This window comes from Rhinoderma darwinii, chromosome 4 (genome assembly GCF_050947455.1).
Source record: "Rhinoderma darwinii isolate aRhiDar2 chromosome 4, aRhiDar2.hap1, whole genome shotgun sequence".
Classification (NCBI taxonomy): Eukaryota; Metazoa; Chordata; class Amphibia; order Anura; family Rhinodermatidae; genus Rhinoderma; species Rhinoderma darwinii.
Genome location: NC_134690.1, coordinates 291,932,028 through 291,951,631, shown reverse-complemented (window position 1 = coordinate 291,951,631; position 19,604 = coordinate 291,932,028). Strand labels below are relative to the sequence as shown.

The window sequence follows — 19,604 nt, the reverse complement described above, 5'->3', positions numbered from 1 at the left end:
ATGGACCCATAGAAATTAATGGGTCTGCAATTTCTCCGCAAAAATGCAGATCATGCGGATGCAAAAGGCACAGTTGTGTGCATGAAGTCTAAGAATAAGCAGTTAAACATATTAAATATAAGGCTGGGATCTCACATTGTGGTATATATGCATTTTTTTTGCTGTGAATTGTGGCAAAAATAAGCCATTTTGCAGGGGAGCAGTGGGAGATTGATAGTCTTTATGTGGATGTTTGTAGTTATTTTATTAAAGGTGATCTGCATTTCTTTCAGCAAAAGGAAATAACAGGCAACACAAGAGAGGTATTTGAAGATTTACTGGAAGAGCGACGTCTATCAAGTGATCTCCGATATGCTATAAAGAGTTTTACACCAGTTATTTATAAGAATCTTTCTCCATGCAAGCCAAGTGCCCTTAAATCCATTGTCATGGACTCTGACCATCTACAATACGTCATTAAACAGGTGGGCAGCTTGAAACTTGGTTTTCTGCAACCAGTTGTTGTTTGACAGGGTGAGAACACATTGAGAGATATCACCTAGGTCCTAGGCAGTGTTTATCCAGTGGAAAAGCAAAACTTCCCCATTGAGGCAAAAAACAGTTTTCCTCATCTTAGGAGAGAAACATGGCAATCAGAATAAATCCCTGGATCAGAGATCCATCTTTAGTAATCTAGAACATATAGTTTGTCATATAATTTCTTTCAAGAAAGGAATTTAGGCACCTTTCAACAATTAACCATCACAATATGTTTGTTCCATAGTCCATAGTATCACTACTCTTACAGTAAAGAATCCTCATCTATAATTTTGTAAAAAAAAAATGCCTCCATACATAGAGGATGCCTCCTTTGTATAGTTACAGGCCTGGGTTTAAAAAAAAAATCATTAGACAGATCTTTGTATTGACCTCTGATATATTTATACAGAGTTAGATATCTTGACATAGTTATTATGTCACCACAAAGCTGTCTTTTTTTTTTTTTTTTTCAAACCAAATAACCCTAATTTTATAAATTTTCTGGCTACTGTAGTCCATCCATTCTATTTTCTTTGGTTGCCTACGCTAAACCTGCTCCAGCTCCACCATGTCTTTCTTATGCACTGGTGCCCTAAACTGTACACAATATTCCATGTGTGGTCTGACTAGCGATTTATAAAGCAGTAGAACGATGTTCTCATCGTGTGGATGCCTTATGCTGCATCCCATGATCTTATTTGCCTTGGCAGCAGCTGCTTGACACTGGTTGCTACAGTTCAGTTTACTGTTAGTCAATATCCCCTAGGGCTTTTCCATGTTAGTTTTACCCAGTGTTTTCCTGTTTAGTATGTAATAATAGTCTGTATAACGTTACATTTATCAGTGATAAATCTAATTTGTCACTTGTCTGCCCAAGCTCCTAAATTATCCAGATTAATTTGTAATACTAACTGTCCACTTTTGTGTTAATTACTGAGTATCCTATCCCAAAAAATATATTTTACTCCCCAAACCGTCTACAAGGTAATTAATAAATATATTAAAAAGGACACTGACCCTTGTGGTACCCTGTTAGCATTTACCCAATCATGTGTTCCATTACTGACCATCCCCATATGATGTCCAAATACGGCTCAGGTATAGGGGTTGTCCTGATGGGCCTGAAGTTTCCCGGCTCACTTTTTGACCCCTTTTTGAATCTAAGTGCTAGATTTATGTGCCAGTCGTTTGAAACAAAAATCCCCATCTAACAATACTTTTTTTTCCCCCATAGCATTGTGGTATATGCCACCTAGACCTATCAAATCAAAAGCCAAAAAATGGAGGCAGCACTCCAAGTAAATATAAGAAATCTCTAAACACGTTTATTCACCCAGTGTGTAGGCAATGTTTCACCTTCCCATTGAAGGTATTTTCAAGCCATCTAGACCTAGTGACTTGTCTATTTTAGTCATTTTAACCCCTTCCCGCCGGATCACGTATATATACGTCATTAAAATCGGTGGCTTACCGCCTTTTCACGTAAATATACGTCATGGAGATGAAGCTGGCTCAGGAGCTGAGCCAGCGACATCACCACCGGGTGACAGCTGTATGTTACAGCTGGCACCCTAAGGTATCGGCCAGGACCGGAGCTAGCATCCGATCCGACCGATTAACCCCTCACATGCTGCGTTCAATAGAGATCGCAGCATGTGAGGAGTTTATAGCCACCGGCACCCCAGCAACGTGATCACTGGGTTGCCGGTGGCTGCAAAGGCGATCGGAGGGCTAATGCTTACCTCCCGATCAGCCTGTAACGGAATCCTCCTATGCCCCGTCGTCGGCGGGGCCCAGGAGGCTTCCGGTAACATCGGCAAGATGGCGCCGGCTCAGCTTCCGGCTCAGAAGCTGAGCCGGCGTCATCAGCAGTGGGTGTCCGCTGTATGTTACAGCGGACACCCCGATCTATCGCCAGGAACCGGAGCTAGCTCTGATTCCTGGCATTAACCCCTTCGATGCAGCGATCCATTGTGATCGCTGCATCCTAGAGGTTTGTAGAAAATCGGCAGCCTTGCCATGCGATGGCAAGGCTGGCGACTGCTACCATGGCAACAGGAGCCCTAACAATGGACTCCTGTCTGCCATTACGTAAGCTGATTAGGCCCCGCCCAGAGGCGGAGCCTAATCGGCTTGCTGTCAGTGAACAACTGACAGTTCCAATACATTGCACTACATAGGTAGTGCAATGTATTAGAACATCAAACAAATAGTTGGACATTCAAGTCCCCTAGTGGGACTAAAGAAAAGTGTAAAAAAAAGTGTAAAAAAAGTAAAAATAAAAGTTGGAAAACATACAATAAAAGTTTCAAATAATAACACAAAACACAATCGCCCTTTTTCCCTTATAAGTCATTTATTATTGAAAAAAATAATAAAGCCATACATATTTGGTATCGCAGCGATCGTAACGACCTGAACTATAAAAATATTATGTTATTTATTCCGCACAGTGAACGCCGTAAAAAAAAAAACTCAAAAACACTGCCATAATTACTGTTTTTTTGGTCACTGTCTTCCAAAAATTGAAATAAAAAGTGATCAAAAAGTCGCATGTATCCAAAAATGGTACCGATAAAATCTATACCTCGTCTCGCAAAAAAAACCAAGCCCTCACACAGCTCCATCGACGAAAAAATGTAAACGTTATGGCTCTCACAACTTGGCGACAGAAAAAATACATTCTCTTTCCAAAAGTAATTTTATTGTGCAAAAAGTTATAAAAAAGTTCTATAAATTTGGTATCGCCGGAATCGTACTGACCCGCAGAATAAAGGTAACATGTAGTTTATAACGTACGGTGAACGGTGTATATATAAAAAAAAGTGGCACAAGCTGGGCATGACATTTGACACTGAATTGGCATATCTAGGGAAACTATTTAATTTGTACCTTCCGCAGCGCAATCATTTATGGAAAAGACACGTGGGGTGAAAATGCTCACTACACCTCTTAATAAATGCCTTGAGGGGTGCAGTTTCCAAAATGGGGTCACTTCTCAGGGGTTTCTTTTATTATTTCACATCAAAGCCTCTGCAATTGTGAACCAATACTTTATAAGTCGCCAAATTAGGCCTCAATTTTACATGGTACTCTTTCACTCCTGAGCCCTGTCGAATGTCCAGGCAAAAGATTAGGGCCACATGTAGGGTGATTCTAAAACAGGGAAACACCGCATAATAATTGAGAGCTGTCTTGTTATGGTGGCACAAGCTGGGCACCACATATTGGCATATCTAAGGAAAAATTCCCATTTTCATTCTCCCACATCGTGTGCACACGAATTTCTGCAAAACACCTGTGGGGTTAACATGCTCACTACACCCCTAGGTGAATACCTTGAGGGTGTTGTTTCCAAAATGGCGTCACTTCTGGGGGGGATCCACTGTTTTGGTCCCACATGGACTTTGCAAATGCAACATAGCAACCAGAAACCAAATGCAGCAAAATCTGTACACCAAAAGCAAATGGCGCTCCTTCCCTTCTGAGCCCTGCCGTGTGCCCAAACAGCATTTTACGACCACGTGTGGGGTATTGCCGTACTCCAGAGAAGTTGCTTTACAAGCGTTGGGGTTCTTTTTTTCCTTTATTTGTTGAGAAAATTAAAAATTTGGAGCTAAAGCTACGTCTTATTGAAGAAAAAGGATTTTTTTTATTTTCACTGCCCAATTCTAATAAAATCTGTGAAACACCTGTGGGGGCAAAATGCTCACTACACCCCTAGATGGATTCCTCAAGGGGTGTAGTTTTCTCAATGGAGTCACTTTTTTGGCGTTTTCACTGTTTTGGTACCTCAGGGGCTTTGCAAATGCGACATGGCCTCCACAAACCATTCCTGCTAAATTTGAGCTCCAAAAGCCAAATGGCGCTCTTTCCCTTCTAAGCTCCGCCGTGTGTCCAAACATCCGTTTATAACCACATGTGGGGTATTGTTTTACTCGGGAGAAATTGCTTTACAAATGTTGTGGTGCTTTTTCTCCTTTAGTCCTCGTGGAAATTAGAAAAAATTAGCTAAACCTACATAATCTTTGAAAGAATAACGATTTTTATTTTCACGGCCTACTTCCAATAATTTCTGCAAAAAACCTGCGGGGTCAAAATGCTCACTATACCCCTAGATAATTTCCTCAAGGGGTGTAGTTTCCAAAATGGGGTCACTTTTGGTGGATTTCCACTATTTTGGCACCGAAAGAGCCCTTGAAACCTGACATGGAGCCTAAAATATTTTCTAATAAAAAGGAGGCCCAAAATCCACTGGGTGCTCCTTTGCTTCTGAGGCCGGTGCTTCAGTCCATTACCACACTAGGGCCACATGTGGGATATTTCTAAAAACTGCAGAATCTGGGCAATAAATATTGAGTTGCATTTCTCTGGTAAAAACTTCTGTGTTACAAAAAAAATAGAATAAAGATGAATTTCTGCAAAAAAAAAATGAAATTTGAAAATTTCACCTCTACGTTGCTTTAATTCCTGTGAAACGTTTAAAGGGTTAAGAAACTTTCTAAATGCTGTTTTGAATACTTTGAGGGGTGAAGATTTTAAAATGGGGTGACTTTTTGGCGGTTTCTAATATATAAGGCCCTAAAAGCCGCTTCACAACTGAACTGGCCCCTGTAAAAATAGCCTTTTGAAATTTTCTTGAAAATGTGAGAAATTGCTGCTAAAGTTCTAAGCCTCGTAACGTCCTAGAAAAATAAAAGGATGTTCAAAAAACGATGCCAATCTAAAGTAGACATATGGGGGATGTTAATTAGCAACAATTTTGTGTGGTATAACTGCCTGTCTTACAAGCAGATACATTTACATTTAGAAAAATGCAAATTTTTGCAATTTTTCACCAAATTTTGGTGTTTTTCACTGGTAAATATTGAATTTATCGACCACATTTTTCCACTATCATAAAGTCCAATGTGTCACGAGAAAACAATCTCAGAATCACTTTGATAGGTAAAAGCGTTCCGGAGTTATTACCACATAAAGTGAAATATGTCAGATTTGAAAAAATGGGTCTGGTCCTGAAGGCCAAAATGAGCTTGGTCCTGAAGGGGTTAAGGTGTCTCTACACTTCTTCCTAAGATAATAAAGATTTTATTTGATAAGAGTTCTGAGAAAGCAATTCAGGGCGATCAATCAAAGGTTAAACTAGAGAAACATGTCCATCAAGTTCAACCTTTCTACCTGTTAATTTTCTGAAAAATAATCATTGTCATGGACAACACTGATGACAATGTCACTTTAAAGTTTTTGGTTTCCTCTTTTTACAGTTGTCAATGGATCCTGGTCAAATCTGGTAGATTCAGACCGATCCGTTCAATCAGGAAAAATGTAGTTGATAGTGTTGCAATTGCACCACTATCGGTTGCAATGTTTTATTTTTAAACCCCTTACCAACATTTGCCGTAGATGTATGGCGCAAGTTGGAGGGGGAAGTATGGAATGGGCTAACGGCTTAGACCGCTCCATAAGCTGCGGTTGTCAGCTGTGTAGTACAGGTGACACGCTGCTCTTACACCTGGGATTGGAGATAACACCGATAATGTCCGTCTAATTGCTAAGATGTTGCTGTCAATAGCGACCGCGGCATCTAAAACGTTTGTCACCTTTGTAACTCCGGCCCCCCACGATGTGAGAAGTGGGAGATGGAAGGCCTCCAGGACTGCCATCCTTGTACTCCTATTAAGCCCTGCCAGAGGCTGTGTATTGTACCAGCGATCTATTGTTCAAGTTCCATAGTGGGACTAAAAAAATACGTTACAATTTAAATAAGGCTTCTACAAATGTACAACAAAAATTTTAAAAGTTATAAAACCCTTTTTTTCCATTTTCCACCCAAAGTTTTCTATGAAAAGAATAAAAATAATCGGTATCACCACGTCCGTCAAATTCTGAACTATTCTAATACACCGTTATTTATAATACAAAGTGAACGCTGTTTAAAAAAAAAAAAAAAAAAAAGAAACAGCTAGAATTGCTGTTTTTTGTTCACATTGCCTCCCCCATAAAAAAGTTGCATGTACCCTCAAAAGAGTATTATTAAAAACTACAGTTTGCCGTGCAAAAAAAACAAAACACAAATACCTCCATCAACGTTAAAGTCAAAGTTATGGATCTCAGAAAATGGCGACACAGAACAAATGTAGGTTTTTAACAAATAATGTTCTTTGTAAAAGTAGTAAAACATAAAAAAAATTGGCTTATTTGTATTGACCCGTAGAATAAAGTTAACATATCACACTTATCGCAGGGTGAACGAAACCCAAAAAACAATGGGAAAAATGGCTTGGTCTTTTTTTCAATTCCACAAAAATTATTTTTAAAAGTTTCTCAATACATTATACGGTACATTAAATCGTGCCATTAAAAACAACAACTTGTCCTGCAAAAAAAAGCCCTTATGAGGCTATGTTGACAAGAAAATAAAAAAGTTATGGCTCTTGGAATGTAGGAAGGAAGGATAGAAAGTAAAGAAAGGCTGCGGCGTAAAGGGGTTAAAAATGCTCTAAGAAATGGTATAGAATAGAATGTATAAGAAACCATATCGGACCTCATGCATAATCCATGATTGTGTTTGTTTTTTTTTCCATGTCATTTCATGGCCTTCACCAGTGAAGTCAATTGGGGAAACTAATGTGCAACTCCAAAGCGCACTTCTGTGGAAAAGATGCAGTCAAAAACTCATGGCCTAGCTGCAGGTTGTGAATACACACAGCAGTTTGGTGCAGTTTTTTATGCGTTTTTTTTAGCCAAAGCCAGGAGTAGATTCTAAAAGGAATAACAGTATAAGTCCAGGATCACACACACAGTTTTGATGCAGTTTTTGTGACACAGAAGTGAACACCAGGAAGGAAATGCATTAGTCTTTGCTTTATGCCTTTCCTTCATTTTGGATCCACTTCTGGCTTTGACTCAAAAAACTGAGCCAAAAACTCCCACAAAAACGACATCAAAACTGTGTGTATGTGATCGTAGTCTTAAGAAAAGTCTTGAAGTACCAACACACATTTAGATTAAGATTATCCGCAATGCATCCATTAAAGGGGTATCCCCATCTCAGTTTTTTACAGCATATCCACATGATATGCCATAAATGTCAGAGAGATACAGATCCCTCCTCTGGGAAATGTACATATCTCTAGAACGGAGCCCCTGACCCCTAGTCTACATTCTGCCACTGTCGCTAGGCTCAAGCCACTATCTGATGAGGTGGCTGGGTTTTCCAGAAACAGCTGAGCTCAGTTTGCAGTGCTGTTTCCAGAACTCCCATAGAAGTGAATGAAAGTTATAGATACAGCGTAGCACAGCGAACTACACTGTTTCTGGTAGTCATAATCTATGGAAACAGTGCGGCTCACTGTATTACGCTGTTTTTGTAACTAACATCCACTTCAATGAACGTTCCAGAAACAGCATAGCAAAAGTTGCTCGGCTGTTTCAGGAAAACCCGTCCACCTTGTCAGTCTGGCTGGAGCCCAGCTAGAGATACAGATGCGGGATCCAGAGGTGAGACCTGCATCTATCAGACTTTTATGGCATATCCTGTGGATATGCCATAAATGTCAGAGATGAGAATATCCCTTTAAACATATCAGATTGAATTGGTCTTTAGAAATTGAGCGAGATTTTTTAACCTCCGCAGCTATTTTGAATTTTTACATTTTTGCTCTTTCCTCCCCACCTTCCAAAAGGCGTAAAGTCTTTATTTTACTGTTGATATAGCTATATGAGGGCTGGTCGAAACGGAAAAAATATATATTTTACTAAAAAAAAAAAAAGATTGTTAAAAATATAATTTCTCTAGTTTGGACATATTCTGAGAGCCATCATGTGACTTTTTGATCACCTTTTGTACCATTGTCCATCAATTCTGGCAGTTTAATTTTTTTTTACATTTTTTTTTTAACGTGTTTCCCGTGCGGGTATAATAATGTTATATTGTAATAGTTCCGACTTTTACGGACAAGAAGATACCAGTTACGTGAATTATTATTATTTTATTTTTTTACATAGCATTTGGGGAAAATGGGAAAAGGATTTATATATATATATACTGTGCAAAACTTTTAGGCAGTTGTGAAACATTTTTGCAAACTAAGAATGCTTTAAAAAAGAAGTGTTAGGCCGGATTCACATGAGTGTGTTCGGTCCATTATATACGGACCATATGCCAGCAGTATTTCCCAGACCAAACACTGCAGGGAGCCGGGCTCCTATCGTCTTAGTTATCTATGAAGCTAGGAGTCCCAGCCTCACTGGGGGAAAACTGTCCCATACTGTAATCATGTTTTCAGTACGGGACAGTTTTCCGCAGCGAGGCAGGGACTCCTAGCATCATAGATAACTATGATAATAGGAGTCCTGCTCCCTGCAGTGTTCGGTCCAGGAAATACTGCCGACATATATCACGGACCAAACGTGCTCGTGTGAATCCAGCCTTAATAGTTTTTATCAATTAAGACTTCAAAGTGAATGAACAGAAGAGAAACCTAAATCAAAGCAATATTTGATGTGACCACTCTTTGCCTTCAAAACCGCATCAATTCTTGGTACACTTGCACAGTCATCGATTTTGTAGTATTAAATTCAGGTGTATGATTAACCAATTATACCAAACAGGTGATAATGATCATCATTTTCATATGTAGGTTAAAACACAGTCATTAACTGTAAAAGAAGCAACTTGTAGAAGGCTTAAAGAGAACCTGTCGTTTACCCCAAAAAATTTAGCTGATATATCCGTTAGATTGCAGGCGCCCCACAGATTCTGCGGCTTTTTATTTTTTTCTTGAGATATCGGGGCCGTGAGTCCAATATGCAAATTAGGCCTTTGACTGTCAAGTGGGTGGGTAACACCCGTCACTTAATAAGGGGTAACCGCCCACTTGACAGTCAAAGGCCTCATTTGCATATCGGACACCAGAACTAATGGCAGCTATATCTCAGGAATGGTGGGGGCTAGAAAAAATAATAAAAAGCATCAGAATCTGTGAGGCGCCTGCAATCTAACTGTCAACTGCTGTTTTTTCTCCTTAAAACTGGGTGATGAACAGCCAATCTCTGCTACAAAGGTGAGGTCCACCATGGCAAGACAGAGCAAGGCAACAAGACACAAGGTCTTGCATCAGCAAGGTCTCTCCCATGCAAAGATTTCAAAGCAGATTAGGGTTTCAAGATGTGCTATTCAAGCTCTAATGAAAAAGCACAAAGAAATGGGCGATTTTTGGGACCGTAGACGCAGTGGTCGGCCAAGATCAAAGACACATCATGCTTACTTCCCTTCGAAATCGGAAGATGTCCAGCAGTGCCATCAGTTCAAGAACTGGCAGAAATCAGTGAGACCCAGGTACACCCATCTACCGTGTTTCCCCGAAAGTAAGACAGTGTCTTACTTTCTTTTTATCCCCAGAAGCCCCACTATGTCTTACTTTCGGGGTATGTCTTATATTGGAAATTATTTATTTATTTTTTTTCACAAACTTTATTTAACTGTTTTACTTTTTTTTTTTTTTGTCCCACCAGGGGACTTCACTATGCGATGTGCCGATCGCATATATAATGCTTTGGTATACTTAGTATACCGAAGCATTATTGCCTGTCAGTGTAAAACTGACACGCAACCTATTAGGTCATGCCTCCGGCATCGCCTAACCGGCAGTTGCTGAAGGCAGACCTGGGGGTCTTTGTTAGACCCCCGGCTGTCATGGAAACCCGACGGCGACCCGCGATTTGTTTGCGGGGGCGCCGATCGGGTGACAGAGGGAGCTCCCCCCTCTGTCAAACACATTAAATGCCGCTGTCACTATTGACAGCGGCATTTAATGGGTTAAACTGCCGGAATCGGCGCGCGCTTCGATTCCGGCAGTTGCAGCAGGAGCCAGGCTGTGTATAACAGCCGTGCTCCTGCCGCTGATCGCGTGGGTACAGTCTCAGTACCCGCGCCATCACAGGACGGATATATCCGTCCTCCTGCGCGAACTAGCAGCTGCTGAGGACGGATATATCCGTCCTTCGGCGTTAAGTGGGAGTGGAAGTGGGCAGGAGGCGGCAATACCCCCGTGTTTCCCCGAAAGTAAGACATATGTCTTACTTTCGGGGTACGGCTTATATTAGCCGACCCCCCTGAAACCCCCGATACGTCTTACAATCGGGGGTGTCTTACTATCGGGGAAACACGGTATTATTCGGAGAAGTCTAGCCAGAAGTGGTCTTCATGGAAGAATTGCTGCCAGAAATCCATGACTTCATTGTGGAAACAAGGCCAAGCGACTCCACTATGCATGAAAACATAGAAACTGGGGTGCAGAAAAAGAGCTGGAGAGCGGTACAATAATTAGTGTCTGTAGGCAACAGTGAAGCATGGTGGAAGTTTGGGGCTGCATTTCAGCTGGTGTAGTTGGTTACTGGGTCAGGATTAATGGTGTCCTCAATCCTGAGAAATACAGAGATACATATTCATCATGCAATAGCATCAGGGAGGCGTCTGATTGGCTTCAAATTTATTCTGCAGCAGGACGACATCAAACATACAGCCAATGTCATTGAGAACTTTCTTCAGCATAAAGACGAACAAGGAACCCTGGAAGTGATGATATGGCCCCCACAGAGCCCTGATCTCAACATCATTGCATCTGTCTGGGATTACATAAAGAGACAGAAGTATTTGATGAAAGCTACATCCACAGAAGATCTATGGTTAGCTCTACAAGATGTTTGGAATAATCTCCCTGCCAAATTCCTTAAAAAACCGTGTGTAAGTGTACTTAGAAGAATTGATGCTGTTTGAAGGCACAGGGTGGTCAGACCAAATATTGACTTGATTTATATTTCTTCTCTGTTCTTTCACTTTCCATTTTCATAATTGATTAAAAAAAAACTAACGCTATTGATGAAAGCATTCTTACTTTGCAGCGTGTGTGTGTGTGTGTGTATATATATATATATCAGTCGAGTTACATTATTATGACCACCAGATAATATCCAGAGTAACCGCCGTGTGCAGCACGGACCTCAGCTAGACGGGCTGAGAGTGACTCCATGAGGTACTGGTAGGTTGTCTCCGCTAAATGGAGCCATGCTGACTGCAGTGCATCCCACATTTGCTGGATGGTGCATAGAGCGAACAAGATGATCAAGGTGGTCCCACAGATGTTCAGTTGGGTTCAAGTCTGGTGAATTAGGGGTCCATGGAAGTACTTGGAAGTCTTGGTCGTACTCTTCCAACCACTGTTGAACATTTCTAGCTGTGTGACAGGTCGCATTGTCTTGCTGGAAGATTCCATCTGCCCCAGGGAAGAAAAATAGCATGTATGGGTGACGTGATCTGCAATGATGGATTGATACCCAAATCGGTCATGAAAAATTCCCCAGACCATAACGCTGCCGCCACCAGCTTGTATTCTTCCAGCAATGGTTGCAGGGTGTTTGTTCTCTGATGTTTCTCGCCTGGCACGCCAACCTCCATCCTTTGGATGAAGCAGAAAACGTGCACCTTTGTTAGCATATGAGCAGTGGTTTGGAGCCCCATACGCAGTAGGGTTCGCTGAACTGTTGTTTTAGACACACGTCTGGTAGCCCCTGATTTTCACGGTGAGCTGCCCCACCGTAGCGTGTCGTTCGGCCCTCGCGCACCTTCGTAGCCAACGTTCACCTCTCACATCAATGGCACGTGGTGCTCCGTAATTTCCACGTCGGTTATTCCCAATAGTGCCATTTGTCCACTCACGATACACTTTCACCACAGTGGCACCCGAAAAGTTTCCAAACTGCTCTGTTTGAGAAATACTTACACCCTTGGCCTAAAAGCCAATAATCATCCCTTTTTGCAACTCTGATAAATTGCCCCTTTTATCCATGGCAACGAGTGATATATGTTCAAACAGCCAATCGCACACCTTCTATACCCACTAAGCTAGCCCAAGACATATCACTTCCTTCATGGGCTACTCACTTCCGACGTCGAAAGGAGGTGGTCATAATAATGTGACTCGAATGTATATATAAATATATATATATATATATATATTTTAAACTTTATTTAACTGTATTTACCTTTATTAATAGGCTGCCATGACAACCATTGACACCCTGAGATTGTGTCGTGGGGGACTATGGGACATTGTAGGGAGCCACCCCCTCATTCTGATGTCTTAGATGCGGCATCTAAGGGGTTAAACATGCGGGTTTAGGCCGTGAGCCCACTCCATACTTTCCCTACCATCCTCCGCTACACATATATGTTAGATGTCGAGAAGAGGTTAATAACGTATTAAAGTTAGACAGGGTAAACCTGGACTAGAAAGGCAGAAACTCTGCTAAATGAATAACAGTGGCGCACGTTATATGATAAATTTGGTGCATATTGCTAGACATGTTAGCCAATTTTCTCTTCCTTACACCACCTCATGACTGGCATACTTTACGTTAATATTGTGCGCAAAAAGAATGGCGCTCATCATTGATAAATCTGGCACATTTTACAGCTCTGCTTAGCTATGCCTCATTCTAGATACTTTTCAAAACTGTGCGGTGAGGTGTAAAAAGTGTCTTTAACACATAATAAATTTGGCACACGGCATGTATGCCAGTTTGCACAATTTAAGTCAGAATTCTGGAGCATGTTTCTTTTTAAATCTCCACCACTATTCCCAACTGAGTTTGTGAGAGAGAAAATAGGGACAGTGATATGCACTGCACTACTGCTATACTAATAGGATAGTTTCAAGGGTACAAAAGTGGCAACAAATTGTGCATGATGTTTAATCTTGTTTGCAAGTAACCGGCATTGTTTTGCCATTTTTGTTCTGCTTACAGTAATAATAAAATTAAAGTGTAGCTAAACGTTTGACAAACTTCTGACATGTCATAGTGACATGTCAGAAGTTTGGATTGGTGGGGGTGCGAGCACTGAGACCCCCACCGAGCGCTAGAACGAAGCAACTAAAGCGCTCAGCCACTTTGTGTCTGTTCGGCTTTTTCCGGAAATAAATGTATCGGTGTACGGACTCAATAGAAAGTCTATGAGCCCGTACTCAGATACATCGGCTTTCCGTAAAAAGCCGAACAGATACGAAGCGGCTGAGCTGTTTCATAAGAGATTGGAGAGGACACATGTATTTTGTTTTTAGTCAATTATTTGTTCCTCATACACTTCATTAATGGTTATCGCAGAGTAATCGATCTTTAGGGTTAGTTCACATATTTTATCATTTCATGTCCTGGATGCTGTGGTCTACAGATAAGTGTGGAATCTGGTGAATCTTTTAATGTCATTCAAGAACAAGCTGCTCAGATCCTGGATGAAATGGGCCATAATTTCAAACTGGGAGCTATCAGACTGCTTTCCTTCAGCTTGAGTAAAATCTTCAAAAGGCTTTACCAGAAAGTGTTTGTCAACCTGGAAGGCATACAGAAGGTAAGTGCTGTCACAAATTAACATCTGTAACTGCGATTGCTTACAAAAATCTTAAATCATTATGTATATTCCTCTCACTAGATCAGGGGTGTGGAATGTCCGGTCCACGAGATAATTTGGTCCTCACTTAGATCTCGCTGCCACCGCCGCAGCGTCATTCGCTGCTTGGCTCTGTCCGCCCTACTCACTCGCATTTAGGAGCAGGAGTAGGGCGGACGGAGCCACATATGGCGGCGGCGGAGCTCTGAGTGAGGTCGGTGCGGGCAGGCCCAAGAATGGACGTGACGTGAGGTCAGGTGACTGGACTGGTCCACTCCCGTCACTACACGCCCTGGCGTCAATCTGACCGCCGCTGCCGCCGTGTCATTCTCTCCTTGGCTCCGCCCGCACTGCTCACTCACATTTAGGAGCAGGAGAAGGGTGGACGGAGTCAAGAGTGGACCGATACGGTCACCTGAGTCCGTGACGTGAGGTCAGGTGACGTGAGGTCGTGTGACTCAGCTCAGGTCACTGGACTGGTCCACTCGCGGGCCGGCACAGTCCAGTCACCTGACCCCACATGTTTACCTAAGTCCAAATAGAACTGAATAATAGTTACCGAAACAGTGTAACTCGCATGCTACGCTGCTTCCGTAACTGCCATTCTCTACTTTGGCCGTTACAGAAACAACGCAGCTCAGTGAGCTATGCTGTTTTCTTCTTCATGGTCAGAAATCAGCTGGAACAGAGAGAGGTAGAACAGGGTTTAAAGGCCCCGTTCTAGAGATAGGCGCAGGTCCCAGTGGTGGGACCCACATCTATCTGACATTTGTGACATATCCAGGGGATATGTCATAAATGTCCTTGGTGGGAAAAACCCTTTAAGTCGGAACAACTTACTGCTGCGAGTAGTTCTTCAACACTTACCATTGCAAAGAGTCGACTGCGCTCCAGACTGACCGACACAGTGGCAACATCATCAATACCAGCTAAAGTAAAGAAAAATCGAGGAACTCACCGTTGGATGCAATAAATTTATTTTATTCACTGATCATGGCCTGAGAGATGTGGAGTAAGCCTATGGCCGTTTCGCGTTAGCACACACTTTTTCAAGGCCCTGGCGTCACCCCCTCTCTGCTCATTATATACCCTGTTCACACAGGAGTATACAGAATATCCTTTTACATTCAAAATAGCAAAGAGAAATGCACATTTTTACAAAACAGGTATGCACAATAGCCACAATAGAGTATACAAATAACAGATGACGTTTCAATTTTTTACATAGTTACATCTATATCAAGAAGGCACTTGGATCGTTACGATCATTCAGACCGAGTGGTCCTAGTGCCTCTGTTTTTAAAATAATTTCAGCCTTTTTTTAACAGTATCTAATGTCTATCTCCCCCGGATGATGTCAATTTTATTTGGATAATCCCTGCCAAACGCATACAACGAAAGTCATTGTCATGACTCTCGTATATGTTGAATTATAGTCATGTGTGTGCTAAAGCGAAACGTCCGTAGGCTTACCCCACATCTCTCAGACCATGATCAGTGAATGAAAGAAGTTTATTTCAACAAACGGTGAGTGCCTCGATTTCTCTACTTTATCTATTCAAACAAACATGCTGTACTTGTCGATGAGCACCCCGGGGGCAATAATAAGCCGACTCTATACATGATCACTTGCCAGAAAAAACCTCTATACAGGACAATCGCTCTGTTTGAATCAGCCTCCTTCATTTCTTCATTTTTCTCAATACAATTGTTAGTTCAAAGGCTTGAGCACACCTAAGGCCGGATTTACACCAGCGTGTGCGTTTTGCGCGCGCAAAAAACGCGGCATTTTGCGCGCGCAAAAGGTACTTAACAGCTCCGTGTGTCACCATCGTATGATGCGTGGCTGCGTGATTTTCACGCAGCCGCCATCATTATGACACTGTATGTTTGTAAACAGAAAAGCACATGGTGCTTTTCTGTTTTCATTCATACTTTTTACTGCTGTTGCGCGAATCACGCGCGTCACACGGAAGTGCTTCCATGTGCTGCGCGTGATTTTCACGCACACATTGACTTCAATGGGTGCGTGATGCGCGAACAACGCACACATAACGGACATGTCGTGAGTTTTACGCAGCGGATACAAGCTGCGTGAAACTCACGGACAGTCTGCACGGCCCCATAGGCTAACATAGGTCCGTGCGAGGCGCGTGAAAATCACGAGCGTTGCACGGACGTATATCACGTTCGTCTAAATAAGCCCTAAAAGAATCAGCAAACGTGGAAAATAATCCTGCAGATTCTGAGGATGATCTGGCTTCATTGGATTCGGCTGCTGTGATCGCAGGTCGTGTAGATGTGGATGCATTTTTTTTACAATGCAATCTCATAGATGCATTGCAGGTGTTTGGTACAAAAGCCCTTGAAAATAAAGTGAAGTCAAGTTATTCTGGACTGTCAACTCATTACAATCGTACAAAGATTGTAGTCAATCCCCTAGAGCAGAGTTTCCCAATCTTTTCAGGCTCGAGGCACCCCAGGAAAAAAAAAAAAAATTCTCAGGGCACCCCTACCAAAAATTGTTTACAAAACGACAAAAAATGGCTGCAAACAAGCACTACACTCTTAGGGTATGTTCACACAACGTTTTTTTGTAAGGCAGAAACTAAAAATCTGCCTCCAAATTCATTTAGGAATTTTGAGGCAGATTTTGAATGGACAGCGTTGCTTGACTTTTTTTTTTCTTTGCTGTGTTTTTTGCCCACATTTTATTTTCAGCTGTTGAAGCGAATGCAAAAACAGCAGACAAGAAAAGCACCAAACTTTTTCTGCCTCCTATTAATTTCAATGGGAGGTCAGAGGCGGAAACCACTCAAAGACCATCAGCCCCCACCCACAGTAAAATGACCATCAGCCCCCCCCACTCACAGTAAAATGACCATCAGCCCCCCACTCATAGTATAATGACCCCTCAGTAAAGAGACCATCAGCCTCAGCCCCCCAGGAGGTATGAGGAGAGGACTACAACTACCAGCATGTCCAGGCTGTTATGGGATATCAGAGGACATTACAGGGAGGAGGTATAAGAGGAGAGAACTACAACTACCAGCATTTCCAGGACGTTCTTATGGGATATCAGAGGACATTACAGAGAGGAGGTATAAGCGGAGAGGACAACTTCCGGCATTCCCCTGGCTCCATTTCTCACACAACTGCTAACAAATTAAAGAAAAAAAAACACTTCCCCTGCCCAGCGTTAATGGCTCCTCTCCCTCCATCAGGCTTCTAATGGGAAGCGGTGGGCGGTACTCGTAACAGAGGTCCACGCGTCATGTCTGCTACAACGTCGGGGGGAACCACTGCCCTAGAGGTTTATGTATTTATAAAGAGATTTCACAGTATCAAGAGGATGTGGACTTTACTAATAAGTGCAGACAGCTTCATATACAGCACTCTCTGAATTTAACAGAATTAATTCTGTCTCACACTGAAAAAGAACGTTCCCTGGTTAAGGATGATCTAGAAAAAGCAAAGATTGAACTAAAAACAAGATTAACAGAGCTACAGTTCCAAAAGGTGGATAAAAAGATAATTCCTATTCAGTCAGAAATTAAAGAACGCAAGAAGAACAAATTCATTAGGGACAAAGGTGATTTCGACAATGGTTGCATTTTTAATTGGGGGCAATCGGAGAATGAGGAAGAACAGACGCCCTAGGATTCAATATAAAAAAATTCAGGTTTTCTGAACTACCGATTCCGGATCAGACTCAAGCCATGGCGATGAAGGGACTTAGGTTACCCATGGACGACCCTAACAGCCCTATAGCTGAAAAGAGTAACAACCCAGTAGGAGGCACATACGAAGGGGCCGGCAGAGGCAAAAAAGGCAGCAACGCAGGTGTCAAAAGAAAGCAGGTCTCCTGGAGGCAATAGGAGATCGTGCTTCTGACAACATCACATTTATGTCTGATCCCAATATTGTTTCCAAAGCTACTGTAATTAATCTTGCAGATTTGATACTGACACCTGATTCTATTTCATTACTGTCAAAAGGCTTAAATTATTGCATTGATACAGAATTTGATTACACCAAGTTTGAAGTAGGCCTATACAAATCAGTACGAAAAATGAATTTGCATCGAATACTCTCTAATCAATCTCCAATAAGAGATGCCGCTGTAGGGGAACAAAAGGTTAAAGTTAGCAGTTTACGTTTTAGTCTTGATAACTTCACGGAAGATGACAAAGTTGTTACATAAATTGATGGATATTACGATAGATAAATTGGATTGTGATCAAGATGCATGTGGTGGTGAAAGATTTTTAGGTGGAATCCCATCCACTGTAAATCATCCCATGCCTGCCGGTTCACCTTTGGATATGTTTATAAAAGAGGTGACACGAGATGTAAATCTTTAATATACCCTCTAGCTATTCCCAATTTGTCAGTTGACGAAAGAAAAGCACTTAAATGGCGAAGTTTAAATAGAGACATAGTTTTAAAACCGGCAGACAAGGGAGGAAACGTAGTTCTACTGTCTAAGGAGTATTATATATATATATGAGGCCCACCGTCAACTAGATGACTGTACAGTGTATAAAATGTTGAAAAAGGATCCCACGACTGCTTATCTGGGGATATTGAGATCATTGTTAAGAAAGGGGGTTGAAGGGGGTTATTTTTCTGAACGATTTGCAGGGAGGTTATTTATCCTACTCCCCAAGAAACCATATTGCTATTTTATCCCGAAGGTGCATAAATCCATCACCTGTCCACTGGGACGTCCGATAGTGGCAGGGATTGGTTCAGTTACTAAGCCACTCTCTCGCTATTTGGATTGGGTGTTACGCCCATTAATAAAGAATATACCATCTTATTTACAAGATACAAAAGATTTCCTGACCATTTTGATGGATTTTGGCAAAACGCATACAACGAAGGTCATTGTCATGACTCTCTCGTATATGTTGGATTAATCTTGGACAGCCTTTTCCCATATTCAGGGAGTGAACATGTTCACCAAAACGTTTGTACATGGGACGGATTGTTTTTCCCTCGTAAAAATTACATAGACTATATACTGCGTTTTGCAGGTTATCAAATCATTAATTGAAAACGTACAGACCCCTACATTAAGGTTTCTAGTACGAATTATAAAATCACAAAATCTACGCTGACATCTATAGTTAACTTTCGGTCCTATTTCTGATAGCCAGCTTTCTTTTTCCCTATGGGATACAAAACGACCTTTTACCAATAAGTCTTTTAAATTCGAACACCTACGAAAATATACTATTGGTCGTCTAGTTGCAACATCTGCTAGCAACCGATAGCTTTCAACCAGATACCAATTTTTCCGCACACTGGAACTAATAGTCTCACTCATGGGACTATGACTAAAAGACCAGACAAATCTTTTATTACTTTTATTACTTTTAAAGTGTTTTTTTTTTTTTTCTCATCTTGTTTGGTTGTTGTAAGGAGTATTGATTTTTTTCACTAGCCCCCTCAAGCGTGTTTGCGATCAAATGAGAGGCATAACCTCTTAAATGTAATCTCTGACTAAATTCCTCAGCTTGCTCAAAAAACACCTATTCATTATTATTGATTCTCCTTAACCCCTTAAGGACGCAGCCTAGTTTTTTTCAGAGCCCATTTTTCAAATCTGACATATTTCACTTTATGTGGTAAT

General features: G+C 41.6%; 1 protein-coding gene across 3 annotated transcripts in view; it reads left to right on the top strand.

Moving 5' to 3' along the window:
• The window catches only part of LOC142761152 (dihydroxyacetone phosphate acyltransferase-like), a 200,574-nt gene that overhangs the window by 5,587 nt on the left and 175,383 nt on the right, over nucleotides 1-19,604 (top strand). For 2 of the 3 annotated variants that reach the window (XR_012883524.1, XM_075864345.1), the window contains exons 2-3: nucleotides 273-464; nucleotides 13,751-13,927. Coding sequence is in view for 2 of the 3 variants with exons in the window: in XM_075864345.1 (XP_075720460.1) it covers nucleotides 273-464; nucleotides 13,751-13,927 (369 nt within the window). In the remaining variant the exon portion in view is untranslated. The remainder of the gene's footprint in view (nucleotides 1-272; nucleotides 465-13,750; nucleotides 13,928-19,604) is intronic. The other variant, XM_075864346.1, reaches the window with a different exon arrangement.